General features: G+C 53.9%; 1 protein-coding gene across 1 annotated transcript in view; it reads right to left on the bottom strand.

The window, feature by feature from the left end:
- Nucleotides 1–637: 637 nt before the first annotated feature.
- Nucleotides 638–16,711, bottom strand: part of LOC119954823 (coagulation factor IX-like) — a 29,260-nt gene continuing 13,186 nt past the window's right edge. Inside the window, exons 5-9 of the mRNA XM_038780365.1 lie at nt 12,191–12,347; nt 11,235–11,320; nt 8,603–8,727; nt 7,795–7,873; nt 638–663 (exon numbers count right to left, since the gene is read on the bottom strand). Coding sequence (XP_038636293.1) covers nt 638–663; nt 7,795–7,873; nt 8,603–8,727; nt 11,235–11,320; nt 12,191–12,347 — 473 coding nt within the window. The remainder of the gene's footprint in view (nt 664–7,794; nt 7,874–8,602; nt 8,728–11,234; nt 11,321–12,190; nt 12,348–16,711) is intronic.

Genomic DNA, 16,711 nt, shown 5'->3' with positions numbered 1-16,711 from the left:
TCTTTAAGACAGAGATAGATAGGTTCTTGATTAATAAGGGGAATCAGGGGTTATGGGGAGAAGGCAGGAGAATGGGGATGAGAAAATATCAGCCATGATTGAATGGCGGAGCAGACTCGATGGGCCGAGTGGCTAATTCTGCTTCTATGTGTTATGGTCTTGTGGTCTTTATGGGGGAGAGAGAAGGAGGCAACTGGAGGAGAGAGGGATAGACAGACAGGAGTGGCCGGGAAGAGAGGGATAGAGAGGGGAGGGACGGATACAGAGAGGGGGCAGACTGGGGAGAGAGGGCTAAAGATATGCAGGAAACTGTGGGGAAAGGGTGAGTGGGTTAGAGAGTGACAGAGAGAGGGGTAGACTGGGGAGAGGAGGATGAAAATGGAGGGGAAAGATTTGGGAGAAGAGCGATAGAGCGAGGGAATAAACTGGGGGAAGGAGACATAGAGAATGTGATGATAATACTGTGCACAGTTCTGTATATAGTTCGCAATGCAACCTCCAACCAGCTGGTGGTGATAGGGATCTATCACGTGACTCAACACACCCGCCAGTTGGTAGTAAGCAGTACAAGGGGATAGTCGCACTTTGTGTAGCTGCAGGAGAATTCACTAAATTCATTGAGTAGCCAATGTTCATATTACAGTTCATCAGTTATCTTTCCACCTGTTTGTTAATAAATTATCTTTATAGTTAAACACAGATAGGTTCTGCGTACATCACTACAACGGTTATATCACAGGATACAGCGGAGAAAAAGGAAAGAATGGGGGCTAGAGGCGGAGAGAGGGGAGAGACTGGGGTGAGGGGAAGGCGAGTGGGGTAGAGAGAGACACAGACAGGCAAGAGGTTGTGCGGAACAGTGACAGACAGGGAGAGAGAACAATAGAGAGAGGGGAGGCCGAAAAAGAGAGGGATCGAGACTGGGACAGACAGGGAGAGAGTGATGGGAGACTGGGGAGAGAGAGACTGGGACAGACAGGGAGAGAGTGATGGGAGACTGGGAGAGAGAGATAGAGAGAGTAAGAGACTGAGGGAGAGAGGGATAGAGAGAGAGAGACTGGGGAGTGAGGGATAGAGAGAGAGACTGGGGGAGAGAGATAGAGAGAGAGAGACTGGGGAGTGAGGGATAGAGAGAGAGACTGGGGGAGAGAGGGATGGAGAGAGGGAGAGACTGGGGAGTGAGGGATAGAGAGAGAGACTGGGGGAGAGAGGGATGGAGAGAGGGAGGAGACTGGGGAGAGAGGGATAGAGAGAGACTGGGGGAGAGAGATAGAGAGAGCAAGAGACTGAGGGAGAGAGGGATAGAGAGAGGGAGAGGCTGGGGAGTGAGGGATAGAGAGAGACTGGGGGAGAGAGATAGAGAGAGAGAGACTGGGGGAGAGAGGGATAGAGAGAGGGAGAGACTGGGGGAGAGAGATAGAGAGAGGAAGAGACTGAGGGAGAGAGGGATAGAGTGGGAGAGACTGGAGGAGAGACAGATAGAGAGGGAGAGACTGGAGGAGAGAGAGATAGAGAGAGGGAGAGACTGGAGGAGAGAGAGATAGAGAGAGGGAGAGACTGGAGGACAGAGGGATAGAGAGAGGGAGAGACTGGAGGAGAGAGTGATAGAGAGGGAGAGACTGGAGGAGAGAGAGATAGAGAGAGGGAGAGACTGGAGGACAGAGGGATAGAGAGAGGGAGACTGGAGGAGAGAGAGATCGAGAGAGGGAGAGACTGGAGGAGAGACAGATAGATAGAGGGAGAGACTGGAGGACAGAGGGATAGAGAGAGAGGGAGAGACTGGAGGAGAGAGTGATAGAGAGGGAGAGACTGGAGGAGAGAGAGATAGAGAGGGAGAGACTGGAGGAGAGAGAGATAGAGAGAGGAATAGACTGGAGGACAGAGGGATAGAGAGAGGGAGACTGGAGGAGAGAGAGATAGAGAGAGGGATAGACTGGAGGAGAGAGAGATAGAGAGAGGGAGAGACTGGAGGAGAGAGAGATAGAGAGAGGGATAGGCTGGAGGAGAGAGGGATAGAGAGAGGGATAGACTGGCAGAGAGAGAGATAGAGAGAGGGAGAGACTGGGGGGAGAGAGATATAGAGAGAGGGAGAGACTGGAGGAGAGAGGGATAGAGAGAGGGAGAGACTGGAGGACAGAGGGATAGAGAGAGGGAGAGACTGGAGGAGACAGGGATAGAGAGAGGGAGAGACTGGGGGGGAGAGAGAGATATAGAGAGGGAGAGACTGGGGGGAGAGAGAGATAGAGAGAGGGAGACTGGAGGACAGAGGGATAGAGAGAGGGAGAGACTGGAGGATAGAGAGAGAGGGAGAGACTGGAGGAGGGAGGGATAGAGAGAGGGAGAGACTGGAGGAGAGAGTGATAGAGAGAGGGAGATGGAGGAGAGAGATAGAGAGAGGGAGAGACTGGAGGAGAGAGGGATAGAGAGAGGGAGAGACTGGAGGAGAGAGTGATAGAGAGAGGGAGAGATGGAGGAGAGAGATAGAGAGAGGGAGAAACTGGAGGAGAGAGGGATAGAGAGAGGGAGAGACTGGAGGAGAGAGGGATAGAGCGAGGGAGAGACTGGAGGAGAGAGAGATAGAGAGGGAGAGACTGGAGGAGAGAGAGATGGAGAGAGGGAGAGACTGGAGGAGAGAGATAGAGAGAGGGAGAGACTGGAGGATAGAGAGAGGGATAGACTGGAGGAGAGAGTGATAGAGAGGGAGAGACTGGAGGAGAGAGAGATAGAGAGAGGGATAGATTGGAGGAGAGAGTGATAGAGAGAGGGAGACTGGAGGAGAGAGATAGAGAGGGAGAGACTGGAGGAGAGAGAGATAGAGAGAGGGAGAGACTGGAGGATAGAGAGAGGGATAGACTGGAGGATAGAGGGATAGAGAGAGGGAGACTGGAGGAGAGAGAGAGATGGAGAGACTGGAGGAGAGAGAGATAGAGAGAGGGAGAGACTGGGGGGGGAGAGAGAGATAGAGAGAGGGATAGACTGGAGGAGAGAGTGATAGAGAGGGAGAGACTGGAGGAGAGAGAGATTGAGAGAGGGATAGACTGGAGGAGAGAGAGATAGAGAGAGGGAGAGACTGGGGGGGAGAGAGAGATAGAGAGAGGGAGAGACTGGAGGACAGAGGGATAGAGAGAGGGAGACTGGAGGAGAGAGAGAGGGAGAGACTGGCGGAGAGAGAGATAGAGAGAGGGAGACTGGAGGAAAGAGAGAGATGGAGAGACTGGAGGAGAGAGAGATAGAGAGAGGGAGAGACTGGAGGACAGAGGGATAGAGAGAGGGATAGACTGGAGGAGAGAGAGATAGAGAGAGGGAGAGACTGGAGGAGAGAGAGATAGAGAGAGGGAGACTGGAGGAGAGAGAGAGAGAGAGGGAGAGACTGGAGGAGAGAGAGCTAGAGAGAGGGAGAGACTGGAAGAGAGAGGGATAGAGAGAGGGAGACTGGAGGAGAGAGAGATAGAGAGAGGGAGAGACTGGAGGAGAGAGAGATAGAGAGAGGGATAGACTGGAGGAGAGAGAGATAGAGAGAGGGAGAGACTGGAGGAGAGAGAGATAGAGAGAGGGAGAGACTGGGGGGGGGGGAGAGATAGAGAGAGGGAGAGACTGGAGGAGAGAGAGATAGAGAGAGGGGAGGAGAGAGAGATAGAGAGAGGGAGAGACTGTAGGAGAGAGAGATAGAGAGAGGGAGAGACTGGAGGAGAGAGAGATAGAGAGAGGGAGAGACTGGGGGGGAGAGAGAGATAGAGAGAGGGAGAGACTGGAGGAGAGAGGGGTAGAGATAGGGAGAGACTGGAGGAGAGAGAGATAGAGCGAGGGAGAGACTGGAGGAGAGAGAGATAGAGAGGGAGAGACTGGAGGCGAGATAGAGAGAGGGAGAGACTGGAGGAGAGAGGGATAGAGAGAGGGAGACTGGAGGAGAGAGAGATAGAGAGAGGGAGAGACTGGAGGAGAGAGAGATAGAGAGAGGGATAGACTGGAGGAGAGAGAGATAGAGAGAGGGAGAGACTGGAGGAGAGAGGGATAGAGAGAGGGAGACTGGGGGGGAGAGAGAGATAGAGAGAGGGAGAGACTGGAGGAGAGAGAGATAGAGAGAGGGGAGGAGAGAGAGATAGAGAGAGGGATAGACTGGAGGAGAGAGAGATAGAGAGAGGGAGAGACTGTAGGAGAGAGAGATAGAGAGAGGGAGACTGGAGGAGAGAGAGATAGAGAGAGGGAGAGACTGGGGGGGAGAGAGAGATAGAGAGAGGGAGAGACTGGAGGAGAGAGGGATAGAGATAGGGAGAGACTGGAGGAGAGAGAGATAGAGCGAGGGAGAGACTGGAGGAGAGAGAGATAGAGAGGGAGAGACTGGAGGAGAGAGAGATAGAGAGAGGGAGAGACTGGAGGATAGAGAGATAGAGAGAGGGAGACTGGAGGAGAGAGATAGAGAGAGGGAGAGACTGGAGGAGAGAGAGATAGAGAGAGGGAGAGACTGGAGGATAGAGAGAGGGATAGACTGGAGGACAGAGGGATAGAGAGAGGGAGACTGGAGGAGAGAGAGAGATGGAGAGACTGGAGGAGAGAGAGATAGAGAGAGGGATAGACTGGAGGAGAGAGTGATAGAGAGGGAGAGACTGGAGGAGAGAGAGATAGAGAGAGGGATAGACTGGAGGAGAGAGATAGAGAGAGGGAGAAACTGGAGGACAGAGGGATAGAGAGAGGGAGACTAGAGGAGAGAGAGATAGAGAGAGGGAGAGACTGGAGGAGAGAGAGATAGAGAGAGGGAGACTGGAGGAGAGAGAGATAGAGAGAGAGGGAGAGACTGGAGGACAGAGGGATAGAGAGAGGGAGAGACTGGAGGAGAGAGAGATAGAGAGAGGGAGAGACTGGAGGAGAGAGGGATAGAGAGAGGGAGACTGGGGGGGGGGGGGAGAGAGATAGAGAGAGGGAGAGACTGGAGGAGAGAGGGATAGAGAGAGGGAGACTGGGGGGGGGAGAGAGAGATAGAGAGAGGGAGAGACTGGAGGATAGAGAGAGGGAGAGAGGGAGAGACTGGAGGAGAGAGTGATAGAGAGAGGGAGACTGGAGGAGAGAGAGAGGGAGAGACTGGAGGGGAGAGAGATAGAGAGAGGGAGAGACTGGAGGAGAGAGGGATAGAGAGAGGGAGACTGGAGGAGAGAGAGATAGAGAGAGGGAGAGACTGGAGGAGAGAGAGATAGAGAGAGGGATAGACTGGAGGAGAGAGAGACAGAGAGAGGGAGAGACTGGAGGAGAGAGGGATAGAGAGAGGGAGACTGGGGGGGGGGGGAGAGAGAGATAGAGAGAGGGAGAGACTGGAGGAGAGAGAGATAGAGAGAGGGGAGGAGAGAGAGATAGAGAGAGGGATAGACTGGAGGAGAGAGAGATAGAGAGAGGGAGAGACTGTAGGAGAGAGAGATAGAGAGAGGGAGAGACTGGAGGAGAGAGGGATAGAGATAGGGAGAGACTGGAGGAGAGAGAGATAGAGAGAGGGATAGACTGGAGGAGAGAGAGATAGAGAGCGGGATAGACTGGAGGAAAGAGGGATAGAGAGAGGGAAGACTGGGGAAGAGGGTGATAGTGGGAGGGAGAAACTGGGGAAAAGGGGGATAGAGAGAGGGAGAGACTGGGGGAATAGGAGGAGAGAGAGGGAGAGACTGGGGAAGAGGAGGAGAGAGAGGGAGAGACTGGGGAAGAGGAGGAGAGAGAGGGAGAGACTGGGGAAAGAGGAGGAGAAAGAGGGAGAGACTGGGGGAAGAGGAGGAGAGAGAGGGAGAGACTGGGGAAGAGGAGGAGAGAGAGGGAGAGACTGGGGGAAAAGGGTGATTGTGGGAGGGAAGGGATTTGTGGGGGAGGGATAGAGAGGGGGAAAGAAAGTGGGGAGTGTGGGAGAGAGAGAGAGGAAACTGGGAAAACGAACGTGGGAGGTGGGAGGTTGGGGGAGAGAAGGATGGAGAGATGGGAGAGAATGTGGGAGAGAGGGGAGGGAATGTGGGAGGGAGGGGAGGGAATGTGGGAGAGAGGGGAGGGAATGTGGGAGGGAGGGGAGGGAATGTGGGAGAGAGGGGAGGGAATGTGGGAGGGGAGGGAATGGGGGAGAGAGGGGAGGGAATGTGGGAGGGAGGGGAGGGAATGTGGGAGAGAGGGGAGGGAATGTGGGAGGGGAGGGAATGGGGAATGGGGGAGGGGAGGGAATGTGGGAAAGAGAGGAGGGAATGGGGGAGAGAGGGGAGAGAATGGGGGAGAGAGGGGCGGGAATGTGGGAGAGAGGGGAGAGAATGGGGGAGAGAGGGGCGGGAATGTGGGAGAGAGGGGAGAGAATGTGGGAGGAAGGGGCGGGAATGGGGGAGAGAGGGGAGGGAATGTGGGAGGGAGGGGAGGGAATGTGGGAGGGAGGGGAGAGAATGTGGGAGAGAGGGGAGGGAATGTGGGAGAGAGGGGAGGGAATGTGGGAGGGAGGGGAGGGAATGTGGGAGGGAGGGGAGGGAATGTGGGAGAGAGGGGAGGGAATGTGGGAGAGAGGGGAGGGAATGTGGGAGGGAGGGGAGGGAATGTGGGAGAGAGGGGAGGGAATGTGGGAGAGAGGGGAGGGAATGTGGGAGGGAGGGGAGGGAATGGGGGAGAGAGGGGAGGGAATGGGGAATGGGGAGGGGAGGGAATGTGGGAAAGAGGGGAGGGAATTTGGGAGAGAGGGGAGAGAATGGGGGAGAGAGGGGCGGGAATGGGGGAGAGAGGGGCGGGAATGTGGGAGAGAGGGGAGAGAATGTGGGAGAGAGGGGAGGGAATGTGGGAGAGAGGGGCGGGAATGTGGGAGAGAGGGGCGGGAATGTGGGAGAGAGGGGAGAGAATGTGGGAGGGAGGGGCGGGGAATGGGGGAGAGAGGGGAGGGAATGTGGGAGGGAGGGGAGGGAATGTGGGAGAGAGGGGAGGGAATGTGGGAGAGAGGGGCGGGAATGTGGGAAAGAGGGGCGGGAATGTGGGAGAAAGGGGCGGGAATGTGGGAGAGAGGGGCAGGAATGGGGGAGAGAGGGGCGGGAATGGGGGAGAGAGGGGCGGGAATGTGGGAGAAAGGGGCGGGAATGGGGGAGAGAGGGGCGGGAATGGGGGAGAGAGGGGAGGGAATGTGGGAGAGAGGGGCGGGAATGGGGGAGGGAGGGGAGGGAATGTGGGAGAGAGGGATGGAGAGATGGGAGGGAATGTGGGTGAGAGGGGAGGGAATGTGGGAGGGAGGGGAGAGAATGTGGGAGGGAGGGGAGGGAATGTGGGAGAGATTCCCTGTGGGAATGTGGGGGCTGTTAGACAGAGGGGGGGGATTTGGGAGGGAGGGATAGAGAGAGGGAGGACACTGGGGGAGGGAGGGATAGAGAGAGGTAGGACACTGGGGGAGGGAGGGATAGAGAGAGGGTGAGAATGATGGTGAGAGAGGGAGAAAGAAGATGAGAAGGACAGAGAGGGGAGAGGCTGGGGGAGAGAGAGATAGAAAGAGGGAGAGACTGGGGGGAGAGATGGTTAGAGGGAAAGAGGGATAGAGAGAGGGATATAAAGAGGGGTGACTGCAGGGAGAGAGGAATATAGGGAGGGGAGAGAGGGATAGAGGCAGGGCTGGCTGGGCTAGAGTGGAATAGAGAGAGGGAAGTGACTGATAACGATAAAGGGGCGATTGGGAGAGAGGGAAAGAGAGAGGGGAGATACTGCGAGTGGGATAGAGAGAGCGGAGAATGGGTGAGGGAGGGATAAAGAGAGAGAGGGAACCTGGAGTACATCGGACAGAGGAATATAATTTGCTTTGTGAAGCTGGGGTTTTACCTGCACAGGAATCCACACCATCTCCTTTGGCACAGAACTGACTGTGATCGAGATTGTCCTTCTGGCACTGATCACGTGACTGTATCGGAGAGAGAATTCTTCAGCCATTAATGTATCAACGAGTTAGCGAGGGAAGGAGCGAGGGAGGGATCTGAGTCAGGCTGGGACAGACTCGGAGGGAGAATGGAGCCTCGCGTTGAAGATTCCAATGTGTCACCAAATCCGGGTCTCCACACTTCAGGAAGGAAGTCGTGGCCCCTCGGAGAGGGTGCGGAGGCCGATATCCCGGAACGCATCCCGGGGATGAGGGGGCTTCAATTGAGGAGAGAGTGGAGGAGCTGGGATGGATCCCCGGGGAGTAGGGAAGGTTCAGGGGGAGATTGAATCGAGGAGTTAGGGAATCAGGAAGGGTGTCTGAGGGAGTCACTGAGGAGAAACTGTTCACAGTGACGGGAGCGTCGGGGAAACCAGAGGGACACAGATTGAAGGGGATTGGGGGGGGGGGGGGGAACTGTTCACAGTGACGGGAGCGTCGGGGAAACCAGAGGGACACAGATTGAAGGGGATTGGGGGTGGGGGGGGAAGCTGTTCACAGTGACGGGAGCGTCGGGGAAACCAGAGGGACACAGATTGAAGGGGATTGGGGGGGGGGGGGGGGGAACTGTTCACAGTGACGGGAGCGTCGGGGAAACTAGAGGGACACAGATTGAAGGGGATTGGGGGGGGGGGGGGACTGTTCACAGTGACGGGAGCGTCGGGGAAACCAGAGGGACACAGATTGTAGGTCACTCAGATTGAAAGCAGTTACCTTAATAGAAATTAGTCCATAATTTAGATCACTGGACGGTCGACCTCGTTCAGTGACTCCCCAGCCAGACACATAACCGGAGACCTCCCTGGGTTCACTGCCACCAAATCCCGTCAGAATCCGATCTAGAATTCGGGAATAGGCACGGGGTTAGATACAGAGTAAAGCTCCCTCTACACTGTCCCCATCAAACACTCCCAGGACAGGTACAGCACGGGGTTAGATACAGAGTAAAGCTCCCTCTACACTGTCCCCATCAAACACTCCCAGGACAGGTACAGCACGGGGTTAGATACAGAGTAAAGCTCCCTCTACACTGTCCCCATCAAACACTCCCAGGACAGGTACAGCACGGGGTTAGATACAGAGTAAAGCTCCCTCTACACTGTCCCCATCAAACACTCCCAGGACAGGTACAGCACGGGGTTAGATACAGAGTAAAGCTCCCTCTACACTGTCCCCATCAAACACTCCCAGGACAGGTACAGCACGGGGTTAGATACAGAGTAAAGCTCCCTCTACACTGTCCCCATCAAACACTCCCAGGACAGGTACAGCACGGTGTTAGATACAGAGTAAAGCTCCCTCTACACTGTCCCCATCAAACACTCCCAGGACAGGTACAGCACTGGGTTAGATACAGAGTAAAGCTCCCGCTACACTGTCCCCATCAAACACCCCCAGGACAGGTACAGCAAGGGGTTAGATACAGAGTAAAGCTCCCTCTACACTGTCCCCATCAAACACTCCCAGGACAGGTACAGCACGGGGTTAGATACGGAGTAAAGCTCCCTCTACACTGTTCCCATCAAACACTCCCAGGACAGGTACAGCACGGGTTAGATACAGGGTAAAGCTCCCTCTACACTGTCCCCATCAAACCCTCCCAGGACAGGTACAGCACGGGGTTAGATACAGAGTAAAGCTCCCTCTACACTGTTCCCATCAAACACTCCCAGGACAGGTTCAGCACGGGGTTAGATACAGAGTAAAGCTCCCTCTACACCGTCCCCATCAAACACTCCCAGGACAGCTACAGCACGGGCTTAGATACAGAGTAAAGCTCCCTTTACACTGTCCCCATCAAACACTCCCAGGACAGGTACAGCACGGGGTTAGATACAGAGTAAAGCTCCCTCTACACTGTCCCCATCAAACACTCCCAGGACAGGTACAGCACGGGGTTAGATACAGAGTAAAGCTCCCTCTACACTGTCCCCATAAACACTCCCAGGACAGGTACAGCACGGGGTTAGATACAGAGTAAAGCTCCCTCTACACTGTCCCCATCAAACACTCCCAGGACAGGTACAGCACGGGGTTAGATACAGAGTAAAGCTCCCTCTACACTGTCCCCATCAAACACTCCCAGGACAGGTACAGCACGGGGTTAGATACAGAGTAAAGCTCCCTCTACACTGTCCCCATCAAACACTCCCAGGACAGGTACAGCACGGGGTTAGATACAGAGTAAAGCTCCCTCTACACTGTCCCCATCAAACACTCCCAGGACAGGTACAGCACGGGGTTAGATACAGAGTAAAGCTCCCTCTACACTGTCCCCATCAAACACTCCCAGGACAGGTACAGCACGGGGTTAGATACAGAGTAAAGCTCCCTCTACACTGTCCCATCAAACACTCCCAGGACAGGTACAGCACGGGGTTAGATACAGAGTAAAGCTCCCTCTACACTGTCCCCATCAAACACTCCCAGGACAGGTACAGCACGGTGTTAGATACAGAGTAAAGCTCCCTCTACACTGTCCCCATCAAACACTCCCAGGACAGGTACAGCACGGGGTTAGATACAGAGTAAAGCTCCCTCTACACTGTCCCCATCAAACACTCCCAGGACAGGTACAGCACGGGGTTAGATACAGAGTAAAGCTCCCTCTACACTGTCCCCATCAAACACTCCCAGGACAGGTACAGCACGGGGTTAGATACAGAGTAAAGCTCCCTCTACCTGTCCCCATCAAACACTCCCAGGACAGGTACAGCACGGGGTTAGATACAGAGTAAAGCTCCCTCTACACTGTCCCCATCAAACACTCCCAGGACAGGTACAGCACGGGGTTAGATACAGAGTAAAGCTCCCTCTACACTGTCCCCATCAAACACTCCCAGGACAGGTACAGCACGGGGTTAGATACAGAGTAAAGCTCCCTCTACTCTGTCCCCATCAAACACTCCCAGGACAGGTACAGCACGGGGTTAGATACAGAGTAAAGCTCCCTCTACACTGTCCCCATCAAACACTCCCAGGACAGGTACAGCACGGGGTTAGATACAGAGTAAAGCTCCCTCTACACTGTCCCCATCAAACACTCCCAGGACAGGTACAGCACGGGGTTAGATACAGAGTAAAGCTCCCTCTACACTGTCCCCATCAAACACTCCCAGGACAGGTACAGCACGGGGTTAGATACAGAGTAAAGCTCCCTCTACACTGTCCCCATCAAACACTCCCAGGACAGGTACAGCACGGGGTTAGATACAGAGTAAAGCTCCCTCTACACTGTCCCCATCAAACCCTCCCAGGACAGCTACATGGGGTTAATGTCAGATTTGGCCTTACTCCGTGCAGCAATGTTCCCCAGTTTTGCTGTTATCACACTTGTTGATTCTACCTTGGTCTTTGCACTGAATCTGCCATTTCCCAGCAGGAACAGGGAGGAAATCTGTCACTTCCTTCGTACAGGGGAGGCAGACAGGCCTGGAGGGAGAGTTAGAGAGAACAAGGTCTCAGTTACCATAGCAATAGCTACAGAAGCATTTTTAGAGATTAGACTAAAACTGCTCTCCAATAAAGAACAGAATAAAAACGTTAAAACGTGAAACACACAAAGTGGGAGAGAGGGATCTGGGTGTTGCAGGATATCAATCCCATCAGCCTCTATTGTTGATTTTGGAAGCGTTCGCAGTGTGATCTATCAATGGATATGGAGACCAGAACTGTGCACAGTGCTCCCAGTGTGGTCTAACCGAGGGATATGGAGACCAGAACTGTGCACAGTGCTCCCAGTGTGGTCTAACCGAGGGATATGGAGACCAGAACTGTGCACAGTGCTCCCAGTGTGGGTCTAACTGAGGGATATGGAGACCAGAACTGTGCACAGTGCTCCCAGTCTGGTCTAACCGAGGGATATGGAGACCAGAACTGTGCACAGTGCTCCCAGTGTGGTCTAACTGAGGGATATGGAGACCAGAACTGTGCACAGTGCTCTCAGTGTGGTCTAACCGAGGGATATGGAGACCAGAACTGTGCACAGTGCTCCCAGTGTGGTCTAACTGAGGGATTTGGAGATCAGAACTGTGCACAGTGCTCCCATTGTGGTCTAACCGGGGGATATGGAGACCAGAACTGTGCACAGTGCTCCCAGTGTGGTCTAACCGAGGGATATGGAGACCAGAACTGTGCACAGTGCTCCCATTGTGGTCTAACCGGGGGATATGGAGACCAGAACTGTGCATTGTGCTCCCAGTGTGGGTCTAACTGAGGTTATATGCCAGCAATTGACTGCTTTCCGATTCTCATGCTTCGTATCTGAAATTCCTCGGAGTGAGAATTGGAGATTGTCCTGACCTGATCTTGTCACTGAAAGTTAATGATTCCTTCAGGTGAAGCAAGGCAATGTCGTAAGCGTAATTGTTATTATCCCCTGCGTCCGTTTGATTGTAGCGATGGTGAACGTGGATTTCTGTGACATCTCTCGCCTGCTGTGAGATGCTCCTCCGTGTTCCTGAAACACAGCGTGAGAGAAGGGTTACAACTCTTATAAAGATGAGCAGGAGCAGAGGGGTTGCTGTCTGTGTTGTTATGACCCTCTGTGCCCGTGTGCGGTCAACTCCAGTCCCACAGGACCCACAGTCACAACACAATTTAAATGAACGATTCATTCTTCAAAACTGCCCAAAGTGATTGGTCTGCGGCTGCCCAATAACTAGTCGCCAAGTTTGTAAATTTATTAATAACAATCACTATAATTAAATAGCAGCAAATATAAATGGCTAACTCTTATCGAATTTCTAATCCCCCCCCTTTAACTCGTCCCACCCTCTATATACACACAAGACAAACAAACACAGAGGGGAGGAGAGGTGGAAAAATAATCTGTAAAGTCAAAAAGATGAAAGTCTGTTTGCGATGGACGTCTCCCGGAACATCGTTCAGTGCATGTCTTCAGTTGGAGGCCTTTGCTTTCCGTCTGTAATGGTTCTCACTGTGGATTCATCAGGATTTTAAAACATCTCCAAGCTTTGCAAGATGTCTACCATAACACCCAGGGCCACCCATTGTGAAACTCCAGGGGCAGGGTTTCTCCGCTACCCGGTGGGGCAGGGGGTGCCGGCGCCAAGGCGTGGCGTGAACCATTCCGGCGTCGGGCCACCCCAAAGGTGCAGAATCCTCCGCACCTTCAGCGGCTAGGCCGGCCCCGGAGTGGTTTGCGCCGTGCCGGCCAGCGGCGAAGGGCCTCCGCCGCCCGGCGCGAGTTGGCGCATGCGCGGGAGCACCAGCGTGTCCTGGCGTCATCCCAGTGCATGCGCAAGGCGGGGTTGTGTCATCTCCACGTCGACCATCGCGGAGGAATAGCAGCTGACGCGGAGGATTCGAGTGCCCCCACGGCGCAGGCCTGACCCCCAATTGGTGGGCCCCGATCGCGGGCCAGGCCACCGTGGGGGCACCTCACAGGGCCAGATCCCCCCGCGCCCATCTGAGGACCCCGGAGGCCGCCCGCGCAGCCAGGTCCCGCCGGTAAGAAGCCATTATAATTTACTCTGGCGGGACCATTAAAAAACAGGCGGCCACTCGGCCCATCGTGGGCCGGAGAATCGCCGGGGGGAGCCGCTGCCAGCGGCCGGCGGCGTGGCGTGATTCCCGCCCCCGACAAATCTCCAGCGGCAGAGAATTCGGCAGCCGGCGGGGGGGAATCACGCCGCTCCCCGGCGATTCTGCGACCCGGGGGGGGCAGGATGCACTGTCCCCATCAAACACTCCCAGGACAGGTACAGCACGGGGTTAGATACAGAGTAAAGCTCTCTCTACACTGTCCCCATCAAACACTCCCAGGACAGGTACAGCACGGGGTTAGATACAGAGTAAAGCTCCCTCTACACTGTCCCCATCAAACACTCCCAGGACAGGTACAGCACGGGGTTAGATACAGAGTAAAGCGCCCTCTACACTGTCCCCATCAAACACTCCCAGGACAGGTACAGCACGGGGTTAGATACAGAGTAAAGCTCCCTCTACACTGTCCCCATCAAACACTCCCAGGACAGGTACAGCACAAGGTTAGATACAGAGTAAAGCTCCCTCTACACTGTCCCCATCAAACACTCCCAGGACAGGTACAGCACGGGGTTAGATACAGAGTACAGCTCCCTCTACACTGTCCCCATCAAACACTCCCAGCACAGATACAGCACGGGGTTAGATACAGAGTAAAGCTCCCTCTACACTGTCCCCATCAAACACTCCCAGGACAGGTACAGCACGGGGTTAGATACAGAGAAAAGCTCCCTCTACACTGTCCGCATCAAACACTCCCAGGACAGGTACAGCACGGGGTTAGATACAGAGTAAAGCTCCGTCTACACTGTCCCCATCAAACACTCCCAGGACAGGTACTGCACGGGGTTAGATACAGAGTAAAGCTCCCTCTGCACTGTCCCCATCAAACACTCCCAGGACAGGTACAGCACGTGGTTCGATACAGAGTAAAGCTCCCTCTACACTGTCCCCATCAAACACTCCCAGGACAGGTACAGCACGGGGAGAGATACAGAGTAAAGCTCCTTCTACATTGTCCCCATCAAACACTCCCAGGACAGGTACAGCACGGGGTTAGATACAGAGTAAAGCTCCCTCTACACTGTCCCCATCAAACAACCCAGGACAGGTACAGCACGGGGTTAGATACAGAGTAAAGCTCCCTCTACACTGTCCCCATCAAACACTCCCAGGACAGGTACAGCACGGGGAGAGATACAGAGTAAAGCTCCCTCTACACTGTCCCCATCAAACACTCCCAGGACAGGTACAGCACGGGGTTAGATACAGAGTAAAGCTCCCTCTACACTGTCCCCATCAAACACTCCCAGGACAGGTACAGTACGGGGTTAGATACAGAGTAAAGCTCCCTCTACACTGTCCCCATCAAACACTCCCAGGACAGGTACAGCACGGGGTTAGATACAGAGTAAAGCTCCCTCTACACTGTCCCCATCAAACACTCCCAGGCAGGTACAGCACGGGGTTAGATACAGAGTAAAGCTCCCTCTACACTGTCCCCATCAAACAAACCCAGGACAGGTACAGCACGGGGTTAGATACAGAGTAAAGCTCCGTCTACACTGTCCCCATCAAACACTCCCAGGACAGGTACAGCACGGGGTTAGATACAGAGTAAAGCTCCCTCTACACTGTCCCCATCAAACACTCCCAGGACAGGTACAGCACGGGGTTAGATACAGAGTAAAGCTCCTTCTACACTGTCCCCATCAAACACTCCCAGGACAGGTACAGCACGGGGTTAGATACAGAGTAAAGCTCCCTCTACACTGTCCCCATCAAACACTCCCAGGACAGGTACAGCACGGGGTTAGATAAGAGGCGGATCCCTGGAATGGAGCGGTTGTCTTCCGAGGAGAGACTGAATCAGTTCGGATCATTTTCATTAGAGTTGAGAAGAGTGAGATGGGATCTTGTAGAAATAAAATTCTAACAGGATTAGACAGGGTAAATTCTGAACGAATGTTCCCGATGGTTCCAGAATGTTCCAAACACTTTGATCGGCCCAAACAAAGATCCATTATTGTGTCTCGTGAGGTGGGAGAGCAGATTGATACAGAGCACGTTATTATGGACTCTTGCCACTCATAAAGTTTACAGTGCAGAAGGAAGCCATTCATCCCGAGTCTGCGCCGACCCTTGGAAAGAGGACCCTACCTCAGCCCACACCGCCACCCTATTCCCGTAACCCAGTAACCCCACCTCATCTTTTGGTCACTAATGGCAATTTATCATGGCCAATCCACCTAACCTGCACATCTTCTACTGTGGGAGGAAACCGGAGCACCCGGAGGAAACCCACGCAGACACGGGGAGAACGTGCAGACTCCGCACAGACAGTGACCCGAGGCCGGAATTGAACCTGGGACCCTGGAGCTGTGAGGCAGCAGTGCTAACCACTGGAACCTCTGGAACGTACATCGTCTGCTGACCTGTTACGTGTATGTCTTATTACCCTCTATCTCATGTTCCCATGGAGATGGCTGGCTTAGCCTCTCTTTATATACAGGTCGCAGGTCACATGACCTTGGTTTTGAGACCGCATGGTGTGTCTATACACCATCAATTACGATATGGCCCATCGGCATATCACCAGCCCTACGTTTATGACTGTTTCCCGGGAGTTATAGTTCTTCACAACCTGACTCAACAATTCTATGAACAACCTGATAGCAAGTTAAAATAACTTGTCTGTCCAACTGGAATCCTTCTGTTCTTGAACTCGCACCGGATTGGCTAACTTGACAACAGGCCGTAAATGAAGCCTGGGACTTTCCTGTTCTCTGTGACAGTCGGGGGGAGGACTGGAATCTCCCCGCTGAGAGTGCGATTCGCTGATAGAACATAGCACATTACAGCGCAGTACAGGCCCTTCGGCCCTCGATGTTGCGCCGTCCTGTGAAACCCCTCAAGCCCATCTACACTATTCCCTTATCCTCCATATGCCTATCCAATGACCATTTGAATGCGTTTAGTGTTGGCGAGTCCACTACTGTTGCAGGCAGGGAATTCCACGCCCTTACTACTCTGAGTAAAGAACCTACCTCTGACATCTGTCCTATATCTATCTCCCCTCAATTTAAAGCTATGTCCCCTCGTGCTGGACATCACCATCCGAGGAAAAAGGCTCTCGCTGTCCACCCTATCTAATCCTCTGATCATTTTGTATGCCTCAATTAAGTCACCTCTTAACCTTCTTCTCTCTAACGAAAACAGCCTCAAGTCCCTCAGCCTTTCCTCATAAGATCTTCCCTCCATACCAGGCAACATCCTGGTAAATCTCCTCTGCACCCTTTCCAATGCTTCCACATC

This window comes from Scyliorhinus canicula, chromosome 20, assembly GCF_902713615.1.
Source record: "Scyliorhinus canicula chromosome 20, sScyCan1.1, whole genome shotgun sequence".
NCBI classification, from domain to species: domain Eukaryota; kingdom Metazoa; phylum Chordata; class Chondrichthyes; order Carcharhiniformes; family Scyliorhinidae; genus Scyliorhinus; species Scyliorhinus canicula.
Note: the sequence above shows the minus strand (reverse complement) of the source record. Positions and strands in the feature narration are given on the sequence as shown.